The sequence below is a fragment of the Bombyx mandarina genome, chromosome 13 (genome assembly GCF_030267445.1).
Source record: "Bombyx mandarina strain Sakado chromosome 13, ASM3026744v2".
In the NCBI taxonomy this organism is placed as follows: Eukaryota; Metazoa; Arthropoda; class Insecta; order Lepidoptera; family Bombycidae; genus Bombyx; species Bombyx mandarina.
In genome coordinates, this window is record NC_143220.1 from 8346006 (window position 1) to 8372752 (window position 26747).

General features: G+C 39.7%; 1 protein-coding gene, 1 long non-coding RNA gene and 1 pseudogene across 2 annotated transcripts in view; 2 read left to right on the forward strand and 1 right to left on the reverse strand.

Moving 5' to 3' along the window:
• Window positions 1-18415, forward strand: part of LOC149501623 (uncharacterized) — a 188587-nt gene extending 170172 nt beyond the window's left edge. Inside the window, exon 2 of the long non-coding RNA XR_016324105.1 lies at window positions 18312-18415. This is a non-coding gene — a long non-coding RNA (uncharacterized LOC149501623). The remainder of the gene's footprint in view (window positions 1-18311) is intronic.
• The window catches only part of LOC114249998 (protein O-mannosyl-transferase TMTC1), a 195743-nt gene that overhangs the window by 114906 nt on the left and 54090 nt on the right, over window positions 1-26747 (reverse strand). Inside the window, exon 2 of the mRNA XM_089732426.1 lies at window positions 16526-17266. Coding sequence (XP_089588552.1) covers window positions 16526-16821 — 296 coding nt within the window. The 5' untranslated portion in view covers window positions 16822-17266. The remainder of the gene's footprint in view (window positions 1-16525; window positions 17267-26747) is intronic.
• LOC149501625 (uncharacterized) lies at window positions 23187-25164 on the forward strand (annotated as a pseudogene).

Genomic DNA, 26747 nt, shown 5'->3' on the forward strand with positions numbered 1-26747 from the left:
TTACCCTCCCAATGGACCTTCGAGATTTGTTATCGGTCACAATGAAAATATAACCTAAAACTTTTGCTTGTTTGGGATCTGCGGGTCGTAATGCAGGCTTTTGTTTTGTTAGAAATCGAACTGTTAAAGGAACCGAACGAATAAATTTAAATTGTAATTAGATGAGATAATAACCTCTTTGATTATGTGCCCATTTGTTGCAGATACAAGCATGAAGCCCCAGACACATTAATCATAGGGATTCTCCGTTGTCTTTTAGAATAGCAATATTATATAATAGTTAATAGATTCTAGATAACATTATATTTTGTCATGATATATATGAGTCGACTATTATCAAAGGCGGCAATCTGACTTTTGGACAATGATTGGTAAATCAGAAAAACGAATTATTGACTTTGTATTCCATTGGCAGTCACAAAACTCTTCGGAACGACATCTTAGATAAATAAGAGGTTAACTATTAACCTTTATTTAATGCAGGTTTTGAACCGTATTCTTTGAAGGAGACGATTATATTCAAATAAATCTGTATTGACATATCAATAAAAATTTTTCGTCCAAATGCACAGATTGCCACCTTTGATAATAGACGACTCATATGTCGGAAAAGTGTCGCTGATTCCAATGCATTGTCATCTATATGGCCGTTATTGTCGGTCGATATGTTGTTTTATTTTAATCAGTGCGCGCGTCCGACGCAGGTAGTGAGAGAATAACTATAATAGTTTAAGTGTATTGTTTAAGCAAGAGACGCGCACTTCTGACAAATACCTTGACATTAACAACTGACAACCTGTAAGGCGTCGGCCATATTGTGCGGTGTTGCCATTCGAATAAAATAAGTGACGTCGCATTTCCGCGTAAATTATCTCTAAGATATATATTCATAGTTTTGCTGAATCAAGTTTAACTATTTTCTATGAGGAATTAAGTAAGACAGATGGGTAATCATAGAACTGGAAGTCAAATTAAACTATAATAAAATGTATTTTTTTTAAGCCGAATGTCAGGCAGTCGAAGTCATATTAATACAATATAAGCTCCTACTTCAAATACATTTAGATATAAATTTTAATTATAATGTAACCACCGAACAAAGGTATACAAATGAGTAAAATAGAAGTCGTAATGTAGTTAAAACTGATATTTAAATGCTGTTAAATCACAAAACACCAAAAAAACAGAACGCTGATCGCTACATTGCTACGCGACTAAATTAATGCAAGATGCAATGATAATATGGAAATGTGAAGAATTAAAAAAACCTTCCTAATCTTGATGATGAAAAAATACATTAACTGCATTCTTGAAAAAAATGTATAAACCTTTCTCAGTCATCAAAAATTCGCAACTTTCTACTTTAAGTTAGGCCAGTGAGAGTGCAAAATCCATTTGTTATTGCGATTAGACGTCGCTTTAACCTCAAAATGTAAACATTACATCGTGAGTACGATATGGTTACGTCACACCCGTCACTCGCTCCATTTATCAAGCATTCAACCGTCAAAATGTGTAGCGAGATGACATCATGAACTATAGTCTACAAGTAATCACCTCACTCGCATTGTTTACTTGTATGTTGTTATTAGTAAACCGTATTAATTGATCAATTTTTGACATTAGAACCGTTTTTTTGTTGTTGTTTTTATTTATTTTATTAAATAGCTATTGGAAGCGTTCGTAAAATCAATATTAGCTAGCGCAGTGCTATCATAGCTGATGTCCATAAGCTACAGTAGCTGTTAATAGACTCTCCGTTTGGACAACATAATTATAATTATACTGTCCATTGATCTACGGGACGTGACATATCTACTATAATAATAAAATGCATTAATTTACAAACCTTACCTCATCACTACATAGTATAAAACAAAATCGATTTATCTGTCCCTATATCCCTATGTATGCCTAAATCTTTAAAAATAGGTAACGGATTTTGATGCGGTTTTTTTAATAGATAGAGTGATTAAAGATGAATGTTTATATGTATAATAACATCCATTAAATGGTGGAGAAATCAATAATAAATTACAGTTTCCGAAGCGAAGCGAGGGCGGGTCGCTAGTATACCTATAAATTAAAGAAAAAGTTAATTAAAACCATGATACGTGAACAATTCTGAACAAAAAATCCTTGTGACAGAAGTGCACCACGTTCTTACTCGTTTACTTTAATAGCAATGTGGATTTTATGACGCCTCTGAGACTGAATAGAATAATAAAATTGATGGAAAATTTTACATAAAATTTGCTACTTACATAATTTTCTCTTAATGAAAGAATTTTCTCAGAAAAGGCTATAGGATGGATTTTCATATAAATTAAAATGCAAGTAACATTAGGAATATTTCCTGTGGATGTTGGAAGCCACACCGTTTGGTAGCACAGAAAGCTAGGACAGTCGTGAAAGCAAGTCTTTTTGTTTTTTTTTTTTTATTTTTATTGCCTAAAGGCAATAAAAATAAATATAATTCTAAATATAATTCAATAAAATAATTCTAAAGAGAATTAATACTCTGATCACATCTTTCAAACATAGAATTTCTAGACGGAAAAACACCAGATGCGCCATGATTCTAGCAGGCCACTTCTATTTTTACAATTCCTTGCCTTTAAATTTGTATTTTATTTTCCAGCTTTCTCAAGCTACTTCACCACCGCTTATAATAGTGTAGTGTATACTCATAGTATTTTCTAATCAAACTCTCCAATTAATTCCTAACCCTATTCAACAATAGAAACCCCATCATCACCTGGCCATAGATTTTAGACGAAAACTGACTACATACGGATATTTAATTCGCACTTGTCCCGATTAGTCAAAGAAGAAAATGACGACAAATCTTTGACGGTGTAAGTATCCCTCCTATAGAACACACACACTAACGATAGGAATATTCAGCTTTTTATTCGTTCCTTTCTACTTCTATAGTTATGTTAAATCACAAGTGTCACACAAACGGAACAAAGCATCGTTCCATTAGAATGGAAACTGTATAAGGAACGGGTTCGCGTGCCACCCTCTTATTAAAACTTGCGCGATATTCGGCACATGCCATATGCGGGAATGCTCCTACCATTTCACGTGTCGCTGTGTTTTGTTTGATTTTAATTGATTAAATAAATATAAATACAGATTCTAATTATATTACGAGTATTTACTCGTAATATAAATATTCCTAACATATTATCGAGATTTATTGTTCGAAGTAATTCAAATGAAGTCGTCGTGGCCTCACGGATAAGACGTCCGATGCATTCGTGTTGAGCGATGCACCGGTGTTCGAATCTCAGGCGGGTACCAATTTTTCTAATGGAATACGTACTCAACAAATGTTCACGATCGACTTCCACGGTGAAGGAATAACATCGTGTAATAAAAATCAAACCCGCAAAATTATAATTTGCGTAATTACTGGTGGTAGAACTTCTTGTGAGTCCGCACGGGTAGCTAACACCACCCCTCCTATTTCTGCCGTGAAGCAGTAATGCGTTTCGGTTTGAAGGGTGGGGTAGCTGTTGTAACTATACTGAGACCTTAAAACTTATACTTCAAGATGGGTGGCGCATTTACGTTGTAGATGTGTATGGGCTCCAGTAACCACTTAACACCAGGTGGGCTGTGAGCTCGTCCAACCAACTAAGTATTAAAAAAAGTGTAAGTGCCGAGTTTTGCGACGAAGCGACGAGGCTTTGGATGAATCCAGAATTCATGACGTTATCAATGCTGACATCATCACTGTCATCATCAGGATGGCCGTTCTTGCTTGATGAAGAAGACAAACTTCTTTATCGTCAGCAGTCTATTTTCCTACTACAATATTCAAGAGATCCGAGCTGCTCAGCAGTTAGCACTTTACCGTTCATGGATAATACATAATAATATAATATTAAGCATTGCTTTCTATTTCGCTTACGGGCGACCGTGTTTGTACCAGAACTAAGGGTCGTACAAGCAATGTTTTGCAACAACACTAACAGTTAATTATGGATGGCTTGATATTTACGTTTCACAAACCACCCTCTAATGGTTCAAACATAAACTCAACATTTATATAACTTATCACAGTAAAATTGCTTCTTCGCGCTTCCTTTATTCGCGTTTCCACTATACACGGATTAAAAAATTGCGACCTAATGCCTATATTCGCCGCTAAAAATGTCTTTATTCGCAAATCTAATCGATACACGCGCATTAATAAAAATGATTCCAATATGTAGGTTTCCAACCCAATGTTCTTTATAAACTGATGGTAGTACCTCTTGTGAGTCCGCGCGGGATGGGTACCACCACCCTGCCTATTTCTACCGTGAAGCAGTAATGCGTTTCGGTTTGAAGGGTGGGGCAGTCGTTGTAACTATACTTGAGACCTTAGAACTTATATCTCAAGGTGGGTGGCGCATTTACGTTGTGGATGTCTATAGGCTCCAGTAACCACTTACCACCAGGTGGGCTGTGAGCTAGTCCATATTCGCTTTTCCATATTCATTCTGTATTCGCGGCACATTTACAGAACAAATACCGCAAATAAAGAGCTTTTACTGTACTACTCCTCCCAGCGACGTGCATGATTACAATTGCACTCGACTGGCCATCGCTATCTCTCGACACTTGACTCGATTACATTACTTCAATAATAAACTAACTGATAAGCATAAATTTACTAATGCGCAATACTCACGTCCATCACCGGGGGAAGTAATTTACAAGCCTATTATCACACTAAACCGTTGATATTGTTACGCCGGTAAGAGTAACGTCATCTATCGCTGAATAGTCGAACGAATATCGAAGGCTATAGTAACATCTAGAGCGCTCGAGAAGTACAACGCCATCTAATGTCAGATAGATGAAACCCACATCAAAATACTCGACTTGTGAGGAATGTTCTCGACAATTCTAGGGATGTAGTATCGGCTAAAGCGTTGCAGAGATGGCACGCAGTAAGTTAGGAATTGGAACTACTCGAAGCGAACGGATCAACTGAAGCGAAGCGAAAGGAGTGAATTGAGAATTTTAAAGTGTTTGTGAAGTGTTTTAAGCGGTCTAAGTGCAAATACAGTGTTAATTTGTACTTCGGTATATTTTTTTATTCATCCCGAACCCCAGCACGTAACAATATTAAATTAAGTAAAAGCATTGCACGTCAACAGAATTTCATTTTCCTACGAAACAAATTTTCCTTATAACGATTTCACAAAACTCATATAAAGGAAACCATATTATTAACTTCCGTTTCGCGTCTGATGAAAAATAAATAAAACGACGTAATTTATTTAGATACGCCTAACGTAAGAAACAAACAATGGCGCGGAGAAAAGCGAGGAATACGGTTTTCTTTACAATTATATCACGTAAAATACGATTGGAGACTTCCTTTGCAATGAACGATTTTTCACTTTCCTACGAAGCTTTGTTTGTAAACATCTCAAGGGAACTTACCTTTTAACCTCTGAAAAAATCATGTAAAAAACACGAGGCTATTTTAATGTGTAAAAAGGTTTGACAGCGTTTATTTTGTGGTATATTTTAGGTGTAGTATTTTGTTTAGGATTTTGTTTATATTTAATTTATTTTATGTCAATAATAAAATATAATTTGCCTTTATGGTAATTAGATAACAAAAACTATGAAATTGATAAGCACGGCGATCATAATATGAAAAAAATAATGATATGATCGTAAAATTAAAAAAAAGAGGTAAAAGTTACTAAGATTATATGAGAGTTTTCTAACATATTGTAGAATCCAAACTGAATTTCGTAAGGTATAAGATCCTTTTTACAAAAATTAATGATTCGACAAGCACATTTACTTACTTGATTTTAGCCACAGGAAGTTGTATGGTTACGGCCCGCTCTAAGATATTTTGTTGAATTCTTAGTTGAATTGAAAAAAAACTACGCTACACTAGGCTTTACATTAGATCCCGTGAGGAATTCGAGTAGAAACAGGTCAGACATCGCACCTCCCGCCATCGGAGCAGAGTTCATCCATGTTATCTGGAACCGCTGCGTTCATCGACAGTGCGTTTCCAGAGTTCTTTTTTGCCACGTACCATCCGGCTATGGAATGAGCTCCCCTCCACGGTGCTTCCCAAACGCTGTGATGTACCCTTCTTTAAAAGAGGCTTGTGGAGAGTATTAAGCGGTAGGTAGCGGCTTGGCTCTGCCCCTGGCATTGCTGAAGTCCATGGGCGACGGTAACCACTCACCATCAAGTGGGCCGTATGCTCGTCTGCCTACAAGGGCAATACAAAAAAAAGGACCGTGGTACCAATCGGGGTGGCAAATTTATAAATTTAGCAGCTATTATTTTTATTCCATTATTGTGAAATCGACTTAGAAGATTAGAAACCCGGAAGAATCGCAGTAATCGAATACTGACTCAGTCGGAAAGAGAACTTTTTGAAAATAAAAACATATATATGTATATTTGCAAGGCTTTTTCCTTCTTTGAGATGATAAATCTTCAACTACCCTCTATACCATAAACAAATATTGCACGCCGAAAATCTTCAGATCAGAAATCTCAAATATAAACAGTCGTAAACTATTCGAGTTAAGTACATAACAGATCCCCAAGTGTTTGTCCCCTGAGTTATTGTGATGTTTCCTGAGACATTAGCAAGTTTGATGGCTGACATTGATCAAGAGAGCGCCCTTTAATAGTAGCTGTAAACTGCTGATGCTGAGACGGCAACGTTATGTAAGGATTTATTTGTAGTAAAGCGAAGACTAGTGGCTACTAGAATGATTAGTGTTGATGGACCCCTAATGAACTTGGAAGCGTCGGTTGGAAATATAAATTAGGGTTATCTGAGGGAAATCTTGGGGAATAAATTTACTAACATCGTCAATCAGTACTTAGTTGGATTAAATATAATATGAATTTATCTTAGTTTATCAGCGTTCTTTGTGAATTTTATATTTTAAAATAAAAGCAAACATTTTTTGGAATGGAATTGTATTGTCATTTAATTTACTAACAACAATGTTTACATTGAAATTAAATATTAAGATCTAGGCACGAATGCGATTTAAGTTTTCGTATGCCTACGAAGATCTTCTCATCGATGAATCGGCCATTAGGCTTATTTCTGACGAAACACCACCGAGCATCCACATCATACAGACTACAATAGGCCAATGAAAAAACAACTCAATGGCTCAAACCAATCTTCCCCCATCAATTACAACAGTCGATTTATCCAGACGTTATCTCTATAAGCCATCCACAGATCACAAGAACTTCATAACCCTGCGCATTTATATCCGTTCAATTTCTAAAATTGTATTCTTCCCTCCCACGGTGGGGTCATCCATCATTCGGTCCCCTTTTAATTTACACCGTAGCATTTTTCAGCCACTCATCCCGGTGTCGTTTATCACATTGGCTTGTGTTTCCGGGGGTGCTTTTGTCTTGCGAGATTCACCGTGACCCACTTCTGGTGACAAGGAGCCAGGTTTCCGTGTAATGGGCGGATTTTCGCCTGAAGATTTAAGATGGATAAACACTTTGTGAATAGACGATTTGATGTGATTTTTCGTGATGGAAAAGATTCAATTGTCCTAATATTACTTCGCGTCGTGACTGATTTTTGTGAAGCTGAATGGATTCGAGATCTTTTTTTTTTTTTTTTTATTGCCTTTGTAGGCAGACGAGCATACGGCCCACCTGGTGGTAAGTGGTCACCGTCGCTCATGGACGTCAGCAATGCCAGGGGCAGAGCCAAGCCGCTGCCTACCATAAAGAACTCTCCGCAAGCCTCGTTTGAAGAAGGACATGTCATAGCGCTCGGAAAACACCGTGGAGGGGAGTTCATTCCAAAGCCGGATGGTACGTGGCAAAAAAGATCTTTGGAAACGCACTGTCGATGAACGCAGCGGTTCCAGATAATATGGATGAACTCTGCTCCGATGGCGGGAGGTGCGATGATAAAAAGGAGATGAGGGAATCATCTTGAATAATTCCTCAGAGCATTCCCCATGGACCATGCGGTATAAAACACAGAGAGAACCGAAGTCCCTCCGTAGACCCAGAGGTTCCAAGCGATCCGCGAGAGCAGGACTATCGACCATCCGAACAGCCCGTTTCTGTATGGAGTCAAATGGAAGTAGCTGGTATTTGGGAGCCCCGGCCCAGAGGTGAGAGCAGTACTCCACGCGAGGTCGGACCTGCGCTTTATAAAGCGCAAGTCTCTGTCCAGGCGTGAAATACCGCTTCGCTCTGTTGAGAACTCCCAACATTTTAGAGGCCAATTTGGCTTTACCTTCCAAATGACTCCGAAACTGGACATCGCTCGAAATATCGACCCCCAGAATCCCGATACTCGCGGAAAGCTGCAGGGATACTCCTTGAAATTCCGGCGCCATGACAAAAGGGTCCTTCTTCGCAGTGAACGCGCAAACCTGTGTCTTCAATAGGTTGAACTGAACTGAATTCAGTTCACCCCACTTGGAGACCCGCCCCAGAGAGTTCTCCACTTCAGACACAAGTTTTAATCGCCTCTCGTGTACAACGCTTCGAGAGAGACTCTGATGGCCGATATATCGCGCATCCCCCGTGCTATCATCCGCATAGCAATGCATGCCATCAATAGATAGTATGTCATTGATATGCAGTATGAAAAGCGTGGGGGAGAGCACCGAACCTTGTGGAACACCAGCGTTGATGGTCATGGTATCGGAGCAGCAGCCGTCGACTACAACTGCGATGCTCCGTCCATCCAAAAAGCTAGCGATCCACTTGCAGAGTCCCTCAGGGATCCCGTATGCTGGAAGCTTCGATAGAAGTGCCCTATGCCAGACCCTGTCGAAGGCCTTCGCAATGTCAAGGCTCACAGCGAGAGCCTCGCCCTTGCTTTCCAAGGCTTCAGCCCATTTATGTGTGAGGTATACAAGAAGATCGCCAGCTGAGCGACCATGACGGAAACCGTACTGCCGGTCACTGATCAGCTGGCGATCCTCAAGATACTTAAGAAGTTGGATGTTTATGATTCGCTCCATCACCTTGGAAAGCAAGGAAGTTATCGCGATAGGTCTGTAATTCGAGGGGTCCGACCGGTCACCCTTCTTGGGGATAGGGTGGACATGAGCAGTCTTCCATGAAGTTTGAATTTGAATTTTGAATTTGAATTAGCGCGGGTGTCAATTCAGGGGCGCATGTTTTTAGAACTACTGCGGGGATGCAATCTGGCCCACTCGACTTATGGACATCAAGAAGCCGAAGCTCCTGCCTGACCGCACGCTGTGTGATGTGAATCTTATGAAAATGTGAAATTAATGGCATATAATTTTCATTTTCTGGCACCACGTCCTAATTCAAAAATTAATAAGGATAATAAATTTTTACCCTTACTTGTATGCATGCGTATTCTGGCATATAAAAAAGTAACAATGCCAACACACCACCGATATATCTAAAGAATTGAATACGCTGTAACTCTTAAAATAGAGGTAATTATGAGATAAAATATTGAAAATTGCTGTTTTGAAAAATTAAACATAGATAGGCGGCAAGTAATGTCATATCGTATTAATTCAAAGCTAGTATGAAACTTTTAACAAGCTTTATTATGCTTCGAATCCCTTCATTAGGTCGTAGGCATTTGCAAGTTGAGGCAGTATTTTAATTGTTACCGCTTGATTTGGGTCTAATGAGATAAAAAATATTATTAAATTTCTGCTCCTTTTTTTTAATTAGTATCAAGATCGATTCTGAGCTGGATAACATTAAAAAAATATATTTTTTTTTAATTTTATTCTTTCTTTCTTGGGAGCTCACAGTATTTAACGCAAAACTAATTTTCGACTGCTTAAGGATAGTTTTCTGTGTGTGTATAATTATATCCATCAACACCGACCCTAATCAGGTGAAGAATCTTTCTAATAATGTTCCAAAATACTCGATTCACAAAAACATCTTAAATCAGCATAAAAATAGAGATAGCATTGTGACGTTCGAATGCAAATCTATTATACATAATAATATATGAGAATAGTGAGGAGACCTTACAATAATAACAATGATACAACACATCTACATATCACACATTCCATTTCCCCCTTTTCATCCATTCCAGAAGCCCGCATTGTCCTTTAGTACATTTATTACGAACCCGTAAGACACAAATTTGAATGGCAATCTTACTTGTAATGGTACATACAAAATTGTTGAATGTCAGATAAGTCGTTCATATTTCGAATGTGGATTTTGTGTATCAAAGTTTGTTATTGGGAGATTAAGAGCTCTATCGGAGACTCTGAAAACGATTTATCTAAGATAGTGGTAAGATAATGCTAATGGTGTCTAAGATACATATTATTATATCTAAATAACGTACAGGAAATCTGTAGGTTGTTTGTTGAAGTTTAGTGGATAGTAGAAATGGTCGCTAACAACTGAGACCTACATAATGTGTTACCATGTGTAGTACTATCGAGCGATGCAACTGTGCCGGCGTTAAAATACGGATTTACCACACGAATGACTTCAACTTTTTTTATCCTACATATGCTTACAACTTTGAGAGGCTTTATCAGCTTCTCCTTTACGTGTAAGTGAGCTCACGGGGCTCAAACCGGGTGTGTTGCTAACACTGCCCCTAGCAAGAACAGTGCTTCGCAGAATCTACCACCGGATCGGAAACGCGACCAACTGAGAAGATCCGGCGAGAAACTCAGTGAGCTGTGTCTATGGGTTAATTCACTCGTCGAGCCCTTCGACGCAAGCGATGGATTCGACGAGGACGGTGACCGGTGACTTCAACGATGAAGGAATAATAATGTGTAATAAAAATCACAAAAATTATATTTCCGTATTTATTGGCAAGGTTTTGTAAACCGTCACAGGTAGGTACCACCGTCCTTTGTTTTATAGCTGCGAAGTAGTCATAAATTGTGGTTTGGAGGGTTGAAACAACCCCTGTACTATATAATAATATGAGCCTTAAACTTCATTTCTCAAGTTGAGTATCGGCATTTAAATTGTGATAGATGTGCAGAATACACTTCACACCAGGTGGGCCGTAAGCTCTTTCACTCATTTATGCAAATAACTTCATCACATGTCATTATATATGTGTATTATGTATGCAATACTAATTAATACGAGTATGCCATGATTACGGATTTTTTACGGTTTTTTTTTGTGTTTTTCACATTGCAGACCGTAAGCTCAGTCAACCATACGAATAGAGTAGACAACAATAAAAAATAATAAAAAAGTTGATTTAAGACCATAACATATTTATTCTAATTATATTACATATAGCTGATATATGCCGGAGTAGACACGATTTAACTTTGTTTTTGTTTGAAAATCTACAAGAATAATATAATATCTGATCCAGCAAATCATAGCTGTGACATGAACCGATAGTCAGAGTTTATTGGAAACGTTTTTGTTATCATATCTAATGTAGAGGGAAGATCTTCCATCGAAGGGACGTTTTTGTTCTGCAGACCGACTTGTGAGTTGTGGAGAGTTCAAGATACGCCCTTACATTTCGTATCAAAACATTCTCATTACGCGAGGTTGCCTCAAGATATTGCTAGCGCGAGTACTTCTCAAGCTTCTTCTAATATATCAATAAATGATGCTTTTTTTATTACCCTTGTAGACAGATGAGCATACAGCCCACCTGATAGTGAGTCGTTACCATCGCCCATGGACTTCAGCAATGCCAGGGTTAGAGTTAAGCCGCTGCCTGTCGTTAATATCTATGCTATCCTACAATATCATTGTCAAATTGAATAGTCCAAATTATATATCCCCTGTCTATTATATTCGATTTAGAAAATATGTTAAAGCAATCGTGATGGTTTAAATTTTGAATTTAACTTTATAATGGTTTATAACTCTTCCTTTATAACCGTTCTCCAGTAGTACCGTTATAGTATGAAGGATTAAAGGAGGGTTGACCGCGACTAAGGTACAAGTCAAACAAGGATTGATTGATGAAGCTAAACATTCATTTTGAATGTTATATTCTGAATAGTTGTTCTGTAATGTATATTAATACTTCTCCATTGCTTATTTTAGATTCTAAGTAAGTGGTTTCCGTTAACTTTGTCTACCTGTTTAAAGGCACTGCTCTAAGTCAAGAATCGAATATTAGAATAAGTACAATCAAGAATTTAAAATATGACAAAAAATTTTTTTTTTTTTTTTGCCTTGATGTATGGTCAAGATCACAGCCCACCTGATGTTAAGTGGTTACTGGAACCCATAGACATCTACAGGGTAAATGCACCACACACCTTGAGATATAAGTTCTAAGGTCTCAGTATAGTTAAAACGGCTGCCCCACCCTTCGAGCCGAAACGCAATACTGCTTCACGGCAGAAATAGGCGGGGCGGTGGTACCTACCCGTGCGGACTCACAAGAGGTCCTACCACCAGTAATTACGCAAATTATAATTTTGCGAGTTTGATTTTTATTACACGATGTTATTCCTTCACCGTGGAAGTCAATCGTGAACAATTGATAACACGCAAAAATCTCAAATTCTTTTTAGGTAGTGTTACAAAACCAAATTTGTAACACAAATCCGTCACTTTGTCATCAGTCCGCTGCGATTCACGTAACTCCTATAACGATCTTCGCACAGCCACCCTTGTAACTTGAATCTCTATAATCTCGTTTTAAACGTGAAATAGTCGTACCAATTAACTTTCTGTTTTCCTGATGCTATCGAATACTACGAAACCCTATACTGTAAATGCTGGCGGCAATCTCGAACAATGATTAAAGTTTACATTACATGGGCTTACGTGCATTCCGATATTCAATTTGCAAGGCATAACGCTTTGGAACGACTATGCAGACAAGCAGTACGCGACATAATGACATAATTATCTAGGGCTATTGTAAAGCTACCGACGCTTTAACCAATGATTTTTATTAAGCTTCAATTCTGTCAATTCTTGCTAACAAGATGTGACTTTTTTTTTATTGGTTCGATGGGCGGACGAGCTCACAGCCCACCTGGTGTTAAGTGGTTACTGGAGCCCATAGACATCTACAACGTAGACGCGCCACCCACCTTGAGATACAAGTTCTAAAGTCTCAGTATAGTTACAACGGCTGCCCGACCCTTCAAACCGAAACGCATTACTGCTTCACGGCAGAAATAGGCAGGGCGGTGGTACCTACCCGCGCGGACTCACAAGTGGTCCTACCACCAGTGACTTGTTAAAATATGCACGCAATAAAGTCAACAATTGAATTGACTCCTGGGTTTTTGACATGACAACGTCTTATAATTCGATGGAGCCGGCTGCACGCACGAATAAACATGACTCATGCGGCGTTACCTCGCTCTTAGGCGTTCCATTTAAGGCTTGAAGTGCAAGCGAGAGCGCGCAACGAGCGACAAAGAAGCGCAATCTGCCTCCGCGTTCGGCAGCGTTCGACATCTGTCTCTCTCCTACTTGAGTGAGCGATGCATCCGCGTGGACAGCTGCTATACAATAATACATTTACATGTTTTCGATAATTGAAAAATGAAACCTTTCCATCAGTATTTTCTTATGACTTTGTCACGTTTAACTATCGTCAGTAAGCCGACTTTACAGACAACCGATTTTTTTCGTAGGCTACAAAAATAAACAAAATAATGTATCTAAACGTGAAAATGGGACAGAAAAAAGGTACACCTTATCTATTCGAATATAATACAATGAAAATATCCGACCCGCGTATAGCTGAAACGTTCAATAGCATTACAAAGAGCTGTAACTCTATCGCGGATATTTCTGTTGTAACCGCCGCGTCACCGACGTAGCTCCATTTGCATAGGGGTCAGATATGGCCCTTCACAAATCACGGCTATCGATTCAGCGGTGAAACATCTATTGAAAATGAAATAGGTGCGGTGGAAGTTTTATATTCGAGATATTTTTCTTGGACGATTTTTTCTGCGACCAGAAACTATGTAAATTTATATTTTTAAAAGGTTTCACATTTCTATTACATGTTTTCGGTCCTTACCGTAATAGTAGTGGTAATTGTAAATTGTAGTAAAATTTTGTTTATTTAAAATTAATAGCGTACTAATAGGTTGTATGCTCGTTCTGCTTAAAATGGATATGGTAAAAAATCTTGAACCTTACTTATCACTTCATTTTTCATATAAAAACTATTTTTCCTGTCTTAATTTTGATACAACAGCTCTCGACCAAAACTGCGTATGTCTTAGCGAAAGTTGATGGATGGCTGACTATTTAGATGACAGGCGATATTTATAGAGGCATCGTTTGAACTTTTTATATACCGTAGAAGGGAAACGAGAAAAGCGGAAGAATCTTCGACTTCGTGGCCAGCTGGTAAAGCAACGAAACTGTGTGGCCACTGTGTATCCTGTCTATTTGATAAGCTTGGCTTTGTCCCTAGCATTGCGAATCTCCAAAAATAGCTGTCACAACACATCAGGTGATCTGTAGCTTTTCTGTAGATAGTGTTTCCTGTAGATAGTGTTTTCTGTAGATAGTTTTTTCTGTAGATAGTGAATTAACACTGAAGCAAATACAATTTATAAAATTTAATAGTAGCAAAAGAATTACTTAGAGCACTGCTGCCCAATATAATCGATATAATTATATACTAAATAATTTTTATGCCAATTTGTATGTTAATAGATAATATTCAATTTCTTTATCTTAATTTTAATTGGTTTTCGATTGTTAAAAACAGCTCCACAAGTTTCATAAAAGTACCTATAAATCTCCAATGACCAATTAAATAAATCTTAATTTTTCCCTTTTAAGTGAGATTCACAATCACTGGGGGCGGTGATTATTATAAGCAGTATTATGAAGTATTATAACAGTAGGTATTTCATACGGTAGACACATCACACCACATGAACCTATCCTTCCGTTAAGTTAACTGCTACGCTCAGTCCTTGCGGAATAATTTGTTTAGTGCTTCATGCTTCTGTTGGCGTCAACCCTGTTGCTTCCACTCGAGACAAGAATAAATAGAACATGATAGGATAGGAACAGGATAGGATTAGTAGTAGCTCGAAAGCTGGACTGGGTGGATTTAAAACAGGCGAAACTATGGCGTGACTAAGACGTATCTTTGTTGTCATAAATATTGTAACGGTAACTATACGAGTACCACAAAGAAATCTTTACATCAAGCGCGCTAATGATAATTCCAAAACCATTTTATATATAGGTATGTAAATGCTGAACAGCATCAGACCATCCTCAGGATTGGTCAACCGAGACAATAGCCGCTTGGTGGATAATCTTTTCTTTGTCTTCACTTTTAATAAGCTTAAAAATGCTTCTATGGTTTTGAATACATAGTTTACAATTTTGTGAATATAGAAAGCAATGTTTACTTATTGGCATAAAAAGTTTTTAACGTTTCAAAGCAACGAATCACAGGGAAGTGGCCTAAAAGATATGACGCCCAGTACATTCGTACCAAGTAATGCAATGGCGTTCGAATCTCACAGGCAAGTACCAAATTTTTCTAATGAAATACATACATAACGATCGATTTTCACAATGAAGGAATGACATTAAGTTATAAAAGTCAAACTCGCAAAATCATAATATGCACGGGTAGGTATCACCAAAAAAAAGGTATCACCATCTAGCCTTAACTACCGTAAATTAATAATGCGTTTCGGTTTAAAGGCTGTGGCAGCCGTTGTTCTATGAGACTTAGAACTCATGTCTCAAAGTGGGCGGTGGCATTTAAGTTGTATATGTTTATAGGCTCCTATACTTAACACACCAGGCGGGCTGTTAGCTGGTCCACCCATCTGAGCAATAATAAAAAATAAGGGGCCATATTGAATTCCGCATAATTATTTGAAGTCCAGTCCAACAACCTTTCAACCAAAATTTCGTAACATACACGAAGTGTCGTAAATATTTGAAAGTTAAATATTTGGGAACCAACTAAAGTATGTACCTACTACATACACAGTTCCGAATCTAAACTTGTATTTGATCATCAAAATGGTCTTGTTTTTATTCAAATACCTTTTTCCCAGAAAATAAACTTATTACTATTTTAGTCCTTATATAATTCAAAGAATTATGGAATAGAAATCGTATTGATTTGATTATTTTTATGCGAAACCTCCACTTACCTATATTAGCTGCCAGATTTTTTATGTATTTTTGTATTCAATAGAATTCACTAGTTGTTTCCAATTTCTTTTCCATGCCTTTTCATAAGAAGATAAAATTAAGTAAATTAAAGCACCCACTCGACAACTTGATACTAGGAATCCCCAGTATTGAACCCGAAATATAAGAGCAAGTTATATAAGGACTCCAAAAAATTTGTTTAAAAATAACATGCCTATTAAATATGGTTCGCAGAACTACTCGGCGATAATCATGACTAGTTTGGACTTGGCATCAACGAATTTATTTTGTGAATGTATTTCGTAAGCTCATATATAGATATTTGAAAAACATCGATATGCTGCCACTCATCTATGTCCTTTATAGGACTAAAGTTAAATGAAAATTTTTAATATCTTACCGAAAGGACAGCGTGGTTAGCGGCCGGTACGATTTGTGACTTGTTGCATCCGACATCGGAGTCCCCCAGAAGTCATTCCCAAACACTCCTAACACACTATTACCACCGTTCACGTCACCATTTCCAACAATGGCCGGGATGTCGTCATGCACAAAATCACCATGCAAACTATTTGCGTATGTCAAAGCACCAACTGACGCGACTAAAGTGTAAATGGCCCAGTCACTCTCGCATAAAGTCTTCCACGTATTTGCGGTAGTCTCTTCTCTGACCGGCGGCAAAGGACGGCGTTTCATGATGTTAATTAAGCACTTTCACGGTTCGGACTTCACTTCAGATTATAGGTGCACTGATTATATCAACTGATAAAACACCTGATCGTTATACAAACTAAAATAACGCAACTTCAAAGCGACCTGTGAGTAAACCTCACGACCTCATAGATTTAATAAATCGCCGATCGAAACTTCATGCATACTCAATTCGCAAACACGGCTGGAACAGAAAGGTTGTCCGTCGACAAGGGAAAGTGGACTTTTAAGGTTACCCCGGTCAGGTTGATGGATAGCCGTGGCCGCATAAATCAAGCACGCGGTCCGCTGATGTCATATTCATGAGAGCCAGCTAAACGATGGTCCGGCTCGGAAGAAAAATAGCCCGGGACTTTTCCTTATTTCTTTTTTTAATTCTTGCTTCGTCCTTTGTGTTTTAAGCGGCGAGTGATTTATCGGCAACCGGGACCTGAAACAACGAAGATATATTAGATAATGTATCCCTGTGTCCTATGTTTTATTAAATTAATGTGCCTAAAATAATTTGATAGTTTAATAATTGAATATATTTTTTAAATTACTAATGACTTTTGTTGTGTTCTTTTTTTATTATATTATTTTGAAAGTAACGATGAACAAACCAAGTTATTAATGTGAATGACATGTGCAATATTGCAACGAAAAATAGTTGTTCACCATGGGCGTTAAATTGTCCTATGTCCAAAGTGACATAGCTCTTAGAACTGACAATATTTTGCGTCGATCCGCGGATTTACTCATCTGCTCATCTCAATTATTTTACGTATTTAGTGTAGGTACATGTAAAAAATGCATCCCACGGTGACAGATATAATTAAAATACTATAAACACCCGCGTGGGCTTACAATTAATAAATAAAATAAATAAAATTCATTTAATTCAGACCCTCTTAAGTCCATATGTTGTAAGTAGAATAATACTTAGAACTATGTTAGTAAAATTAAAATTAAAATTAGCAATTAAAACATTTAAACATTTAATTCATAAATCTGCGCTGCTTTGAGGCACCTGGTATATGGGTATGTATATGAACCCAGTGTCTCAAAACAGCACATTCGGGTTTATTACCTATAACCATCAGGATATTATTAGTACTCGCACGAACCCCACGCATCAGTGAGGCCGTTCGTTTGCGGATGATTGATGAAAAGTCATTCACGTGAGCATCCGCAAACATACCTGATGCGCTACAGTACCGCGGGAGCCCCAACAACATACCTGAAAGCATTATTATATTGCACTCGGAGAGCATTGCATTACAAAAGACCTTATTTCTCTCATTCGTAACACCCTTGACAAAGTAGCATTGGAAGAGGCAAGGAGGCAAGGTTACTGGTGGTAGGACCTCTTGTGAGTCCGCGCGGGTGGGTACCACCACCCTGCCTATTTCTGCCGTGAAGCAGTATTGCGTTTCAGTTCGAAGGGTGGGGTAGCCGTTGTAACTATACTGAGACCTTAGAACTTATATCTCAAGGTGGGTGGCGCATTTACGTTGTAGATGTCTATGGGCTCCAGTAACCACTTAACACCAGGTGGGCTGTGAGCTCGTCCACCCATCTAAGCAATAAAAAATAAAAATTTAATTACAAATTTCAAGTTTGATTGATTTCATTTTAAAACACTCACCATAGAAGTGTTTTTCAAGACTTATGTACATAGCGTAGCGTAATGATAAAATTGTTACCTACTAGATTACCGTTGCTTAATATACAAATAAAGTTGATCCACTGACTTCACTGCGCTGTGCTCTGTCCGCGCCTTATCCCGTCTAAAATGCTAATGCCATGTTTCCTTAATTTACTCGTACACGGCATACGTTCTACGAATTGAAAGCTTTACGGCATAATTCCATTAAACTGGCACACATTCCCGATGTTAGCTTAAAGCTCAATTTTAAATATATAATTGATTATTCAAAGTTTTCAATTTACATTCATGTATGACGATGAAAGCTTTCTTTATTTAGCATCGTCATTACCGTGACGACTTCTAGTGAACCAGAAGAAGTAGTCCTCTTCCTTTAGTATCTAACTCCTTCCCGATAGTCGTTTCTACCCTACAACGATCAGAAGGTGATTCTGTACTGCGCTTAGCAGTACGCGACATTTAGCGTAAGGTCGGTTTATTAGTATTTACTCATAATAAAATCCCATGGTTCAATTTGAATAACATTTATAATTTTGTAAATAATCCATTCCTTTATAGATATGTAATATACATTCAATGGCTAAATACATGGCCTAAAGAATAAGATGCTCGATACATTTGTATCTTGTGATGCACCGGTATTCGAATCCCGCAAGCATGTACCAATTTTTCTAATGAAATACGTACTTAGCAATTGTTCACGATTGACTTCGATGAAAAAATAACGTCTTGTAATAAAATCAAACCCACAAAATTATAATTTGCGTATTTACTGGTGGTAGAACGTCTTGCGAGTCCGCACGAGTAGGTACCACCACCCTGCCTATTTCTGCCGTCAAGCAGTAACGCGTTTCGGTTTGAAGGGAGGCATTTCGCTGAAGATGTCTATGAGTTTCGGTAACCACTTAACATCTAATGGGCCGTGAGCACGTCCACCAATGTAAGCAATAAAAAAATGTATATTTATATTATGTCTCTATGTAGATATATGTGTAGAGCCGCAAACATTGGTCTGGCTTGAAAATAAAAAATCTTGGAATCCAATCGCAGTGCTATTTATTGGGTCCAATTGTGTATTCAAACTAGTCAGGAACCCGCCAACATATCCACGAAAAAATTCCACAAAATCGGTTCGGTATAACCTACGAGTATGTTCGGTATACTGTACCAATACAGCACACCTTAAAGCTGTAAAACATACATGGTAACTTTATTAAAATGGTGTCATATAGTTATGTTTATTTTCCTTTATATATCTATTTTAAAGGTATTATGAAACATGCGATAGGTGTTATTATTCCTGCCTTAAAAAAAAGTAACTATCTCAAAAATGGCGTTTGAGTAACGTCACATAAAACAGGAGACACAACCTCTATTGGTCGCGTTCGACAAACATTTGGCCAAACATTTATGTCCTATCATTAATCAGCTCTCAATTACACGAGCGATGACAAATATTGAATTACGGATGATTGATTGGACCCAAGTTTCGTGGACGTATGTTATCCCCTTCGACAATCAAGCGATTACATGTGTATTGTGTACAGTATCAGGAGTATCACGTGTTTTTTTGCTCAAGTATTTATGAGAATATAACGAAGAAGTATTTATCTGGAAATTCGGGAATCAAAACGTTGGATGTTGGCAAAGGAAATTTAATCTGTTTTAATTTATTATTGAAAAATAATTACGAAAAATCCATATTTTGGCAATTTGCATTGATGAATAAAATGTTAATAGCGATTTATTTATTTGTATTTGAAAAAAGATCAATTTAAGAAACTAATTAACATTTATTTCTTATTTTTCAATGCAGTTATTTTTGAATAGTTAATTAAAAATACCAATTGTTTTCGAAGTGCTGGCATCATCACTTCCGTGGTTCTCCTTTCATCCCTTTATCAATGTCGTCCGTTCATTTAATAAATGTAAACATATTTTTTTACTACTTAGCTGAATAGACGAGTGGCCCACCCAGTGTTAAGTGGTAACCAGAGCCCATAGACATCAACAATGTAAATGCCGCCACCTACCTTGAGAAATGAGTTCTAAGGTCTCAGTTTTTACAGTACAACGGTTGCCCCACCCTTCAAGCCGAATCGCATTACTGCTTCACGGTAGAAATAGGCAGGGCGGTGGTACCTACCCGTGCTGACTCATAAGTTGCCTTACTACCAGTTAGCTTCATGTAATGTTTTAATTGTTAAATACTACATTGATAAATAAGTTTTCTCGCCTCATATCATTTTTCAAATTATATTATAACAGTATATAAGAAGAAAACACTTTGCTTAAAGATCTAGTTACTAGGTCATAAAATCTTAATAAACAAATGAGTCGTACACAGATCATATAAAAATATAGGCTAAAGTATACGCTTGAATAAAGCCATTTGTGGCTAAGAAAAGGTCAAACACATTTGATTAAAAATATTGGTAAATAAAGTACATTTTTCTATAAAAAATATTTTTTCAGCTAATATATTCTTGAAATTGACTAATATTAACAAAGGAATAAATAAGTCAATTCTCAATTTTATGCAATCTTTTCACCAAAATATCGGTCTGTGATATGTAATATTACATAAATTTCATGAGAAAAATCAATAATCACCGCCTCTTATCTACTTAGATGGATAAAAATTGGGGTGGGGCAGCCGTTGTAACTATACTTGAGACCTTAGAACTTATAATTATATCTCAAGCTGGGTGGCGCATTTACGTTGTAGATGTCTATGGGCTCCAGTGACCACTTAACGCCAGTTGGGCTGTGAGCTCGTCCACCCATCTAAGCAATAAAAAAAAACATTATTTCTCTCACTACACGACTGCTTTCTGATGGTGGAGATTGTAATAACGAGACGTGCACGTTTTACAACATAATAACTTTTACGGACATTCCTTTGTTCCTAATACTTAATTATGTATTTAATATGTGGCTACGGGTACCTTATTACTAATATTAATATTAGAAATGGGAGCGAATCACTTTTGGTGGTTTTTCTCTGGTTGTAGGTCAGAAAATCTTCATTTAAATCTATACTAATATTATAAAGCTGAACAATTTGTTTGTTTGAACGCGCTAATCTAAGAACCTACTGGTCCGATTTGAAAAATTATTTCAGTATTAGATAGCCCATTTATTGAGGAAGGCTATAGGCTATATAACATCACGGTAAGATCAATACAAGTGAAGCACTAATAAAGCATGTTTCACAATCGGGGTGTAAATACCTCCTTAACATTCTTTAATTATTATTATTTTTCAGTTTCTACGTAAATGAAGTGGGGGTAAAATTTAGCGTTATGCCAAAGTAACTATTCCACCCGGATGGAGTCGCGGGCAAAAGCTAGTATTTATATAATTTTCCTGAACGTATCCTCCCTGCAGGCTGATAACAATAATAAACGAACAAGTTCGGAAGCTACCTGGCCCAAAACAAATTGTTTTTGAAAAATCCCTAAGTAAAAAATAAAGTTGAAACTTCGTTAAAAGTTCACGAGAAAGATGGAGAAAGTTTTGTCCCAGCAGACGAGTCAGTGATATGATACGTCAATATTTATATCTCAATCCGAATCAAAATATTAAATGAACTTGGATGTACATTAACGACTTTTCTTTAAGAATTCTGATGTAGAAGTTGATTTTGTTTGATGTTCAATAAACTTAAGAAGTACGTTTATTTTTGATGAAACAAAATATCTATCTACCCTAATGAGTTTTGATACTGGTTATATTGTGTAGTATACTACCTTATGTATCAATTAACTCTCTTTTCGTGGCCACCGCTAATTACGTATTCGACTCAAGCGACGGGGTGACACATAGCCACTATTGCCTGAAACATATCTTGGTGGATCTCCTGGACGCAGTCTAGGTGCTTTTAGGATCTTTAAGCGTCGGTGGACGAAGGAACTAACTCATAAACGCAATACACTGAGTTTCTCGTCGGATCTTCTCAGTGGGTGGCGATTTCGAGCCATAATAGTGTTTAGCAAATTCTCTTAGGTTGAGCCCGTGAGCTCACCTACCAGTTCGTTCGTAGATCGAATATTCTCTTACGCTACGAGCGAATGGGAAAGGAGAAAAAAAAGTAACTCTTTAGATTTGCCTCAAATTTCCATTTATTCTGGCAGCAAAATATCGGTAAAGAAACTGATCCCGACAGAGAATCAAAACTTGGAGTACGTGGTACAATATCTCTTGACTCACTAACAACTATACCACTTATAGCGCAAGATTCATAAAAGGACATACACAAATAAGTGTTATCAGAAAACAAAGGAAAGAGGTATTTTATGGATACCCGGTTGACACGGAGTTCCTTTTGCTGTATCTTTTTGTGTTTATATTAAGTAATTATTAAATAAAGAGTCGGAATAAAATTATTAAAAGAGTCATAGAATTTGGGTATTGCAGATAAATTTCTGGAATATTAATGAAAAAATATATCACAATATATCAATATTTATAAAAACATTTATGACTATTTATAGCTTATTGTATTATATTGCCTCAGAACGGAAATGATATATTTTTCCCAGTAGAATACAGTATTTCACATACCTATCTATAATTTTGGCAAGTAATTTTTTTTATTGCAAGAATATTGGAGGTATACCAAGTGGACATTCAGTCGCATACAGCAGAAAGGTTCTTAATATCACCTCCAAGGAAACGATAGTATCTCCAAGCCCATTCCGATCCAAGCACTCGCCGCGTGCTGACGTGCTCATTGTTCGTTCGATCGCCCGACCTCGGTTCGTGGCACATCTGGCGTCCAAGTGTTTTCTCGGAAGTGACTACCTGTGCTAATTGCGTCGCATCGCCGTTTGTGAACGGGCGGACCCCTAAATTCCTGGAATTCGTTCGGCAACTTAGTGGCCCGTTTGTGAGCGGACGGTTGTGTGCCGTAATTAATCGTGATTATTATAATCTTGGGGCCTCGCCGTAAGGCGAGTTTGTTTAAAGTCCCGGGGTAGCCCCCCCCTGGGCACGTGACAGTTAAAATGGAGTCCACGATCGATCTGTTCGCGGAATTCCTCCGTCTGAGGTACCCGACATTATCGGCCGAATTTTTAGAATTTAAAGCCAATCACGCCGCGAACTCAGAAGCGGTCTCCGTCGCGCCTGCCGCTCCCGTGTCCCCAATACTCGCGAGCAAAGCTCCCGCGTCGATCGCTGCGGTCTCGGTTCCATCCCTGCGCTCATCCGCAGCATACGTCGCGTCCATGCGTTCATCCGCGGCCTCCGTCGCGCCCACGCCGTCCACTGCCCCCGAGCGATCGTCCGTGGCCTCCGTCGCGACCGTCAACCACGCGCTCTCTAAAACGCCCGCCTGCGGGTCGCCCGCGCCTTCCTCTTCATCCGACTCGGAGTCGGACATGGAGGTCGATCCTTCCCCCGCCCCCTCGACTGATGGATTCACAGTAGTCCAAAAAGGTAAGAGGCGCGCTGCGGAAGCCCGAGCTCCCGCGGCCGCCAAAGTAAGCAGAGCCGCGAACGCGTCGCGCCTCCGTCCACCGACCCCCGTTGCTCCCCCTGCCCGTGCTACACCGTCGCCGCGTCCGGGAGTACAAAAGAAAATACAAACCCCTCCCCCGGTAATCCTTCAAGAGAAGGCAGCCTGGGAACGAGTTTCCCTGGCCCTTAAGGCCAAAAATATTAATTTCACGAATGCCCGTAACCTTTCGAACGGCATTCAAATTAAGGTTCAAACACCCGACGACCATAGGGCCCTCTCTTCTTACCTCCGTAAGGAGCGTATAAGTTTCCATACGTATACGCTCCAGGAGGAACGCGAACTCCGTGCCGTCATACGTGGCATCCCTAAAGAGTTGGATGCCGAACTCGTCAAGGCCGACCTTCTGGAACAAGGCCTACCAGTAAATTCAGTGCACCGCATGCACACCGGCCGCGGTAGGGAACCATATAATATGGTTCTAGTCGCCCTCCAGCCTACCCCCGAGGGTAAGCAAATTTTTAACATACGGACCGTCTGTAGGCTCTCCGGTATCGCCGTCGAAGCCCCCCATAAAAAAGGCACTCCTAGCCAGTGCCATAACTGTCAACTGTACGGGCATTCTTCCCGTAACTGTCACGCGCGCCCCCGATGCGTCAAGTGTTTAGGCGATCACGCTACGGCCCTATGCACTCGCGATCAAAAAACCGCGACGGAACCGCCTAGCTGCGTCCTGTGTCGAACACAGGGTCACCCCGCAAATTACCGCGGATGCCCCCGAGCCCCGAAAATAAATCGCCGCGTCACCCGCCAAAACCGCCTCCGAGCTTCCCACCCAGACACCAAAGCCTCGGCACCCTCTGTGTAGCAGGCTAAGCCAGCGTTCGTTCCGGCGCCGGTGCCCAGTGGCTCGGCCTGGGCGAGACCGCTGCCGTACACGAACACGGCTACAACTCCCTCCTCCGCGATTCGTCCCGCCCCCGCGACTCGTCCCACCCCCGCGATACGCCCCTCCCCCGCGAATTTCCCTCCGACAGCGTCCGACAATCTTGCTCTAGCGATCGACTTCTTTCAATCGATTAACTTTGAGCGCGTTAACGCTTTAGGTGACGCCATTCGCGCTGCCTCCACTGCACAACACTTCATCGCCGTTGTGCAAGAATACGCTGACGTATACGCGTCGTTAAATACGTACGTCCTCCCCTCGCTCCGCCGGTAATCAATGGCGTACATAAGTAGAATAAAGCCCCTATCCGTAACGATAGGATTTTTTAACGCTTACGGTCTCGCAAATCAACGTGATCAGGTTTGTGATTTTTTGCGTGACCATCAAATTGACATCTTTTTGGTGCAGGAGACCCTGCTTAAGCCCGCGCGCCGCGACCCTAAAATCGCGAACTATAACATGGTTAGGAACGACAGGCTCACTGCTCGTGGTGGTGGTACCGTCATTTACTATAGACGAGCCCTGCACTGCGTCCCACTCGACCCCCCCGCGCTTTCTAACATCGAAGCATCAGTATGCCGAATCTCACTGACTGGACACGCGCCGATCGTTATCGCGTCCGTTTATCTTCCACCGGATAAGATCGTTCTAAGCAGCGATATCGAGGCGCTGCTCGGCATGGGAAGCTCTGTCATTCTGGCGGGCGACCTTAATTGTAAACACGTCAGGTGGAACTCGCACACCACAACCCCGAATGGCAGGCGGCTTGACGCGTTAGTCGATGATCTCGCCTTCGATATCGTCGCTCCGCTAACCCCGACTCACTACCCGCTAAATATCGCGCATCGCCCGGATATACTCGACATAGCGTTATTAAAAAACGTAACTCTGCGCTTACACTCGATCGAAGTAGTTTCAGAGTTAGATTCAGACCATCGTCCCGTCGTTATGAAGCTCGGTCGCGCTCCCGATTCCGTTCCCGTCACGAGGACTGTGGTGGATTGGCACACGCTGGGCATCAGCCTGGCTGAATCTGATCCACCATCGCTCCCGTTTAGCCCGGACTCTACCCCGTCTTCTCAGGATACTGCTGAAGCCATAGACATCTTAACGTCACACATCACCTCGACATTAGATAGGTCATCGAAGCAAGTTGTAGCGGAGGACTTCCTTCACCGCTTCAAATTGCCCGACGATATTAGGGAACTCCTTAGAGCTAAGAACGCCTCGATCCGCGCCTACGATAGGTATCCTACCGTGGATAATCGTACTCGAATGCGTGCCCTACAACGCGACCTAAAGTCTCGCATCGCCGAAGTCCGAGATGCCAGATGGTCTGATTTCTTAGAAAGACTCGCGCCCTCCCAAAGGTCTTACTACCGCTTAGCTCGTACTCTGAAATCGGATACGGTAGTAACTATGCCCCCCCTCGTAGGCCCCTCAGGCCAACTCGCGGCGTTCGATGATGATGAAAAAGCAGAGCTGCTGGCCGATACACTGCAAACCCAGTGCACGCCCAGCACTCAATCCATGGACCCTGTTCATGTAGAATTAGTAGACAGTGAGGTAGAACGCAGAGCCTCCTTGGCACCCTCGGATGCGTTACCACCCGTCACCCCGATGGAAGTTAAAGACTTGATCAAAGACCTACGTCCTCGCAAGGCTCCCGGTTCCGACGGTATATCTAACCGCGTTATTAAACTTCTACCCGTCCAACTCATCGTGATGTTGGCATCTATTTTCAATGCCGCTATGGCGAACTGTATCTTTCCCGCGGTGTGGAAAGAAGCGGACGTTATCGGCATACATAAACCCGGTAAACCAAAAAATCATCCGACGAGCTACCACCCGATTAG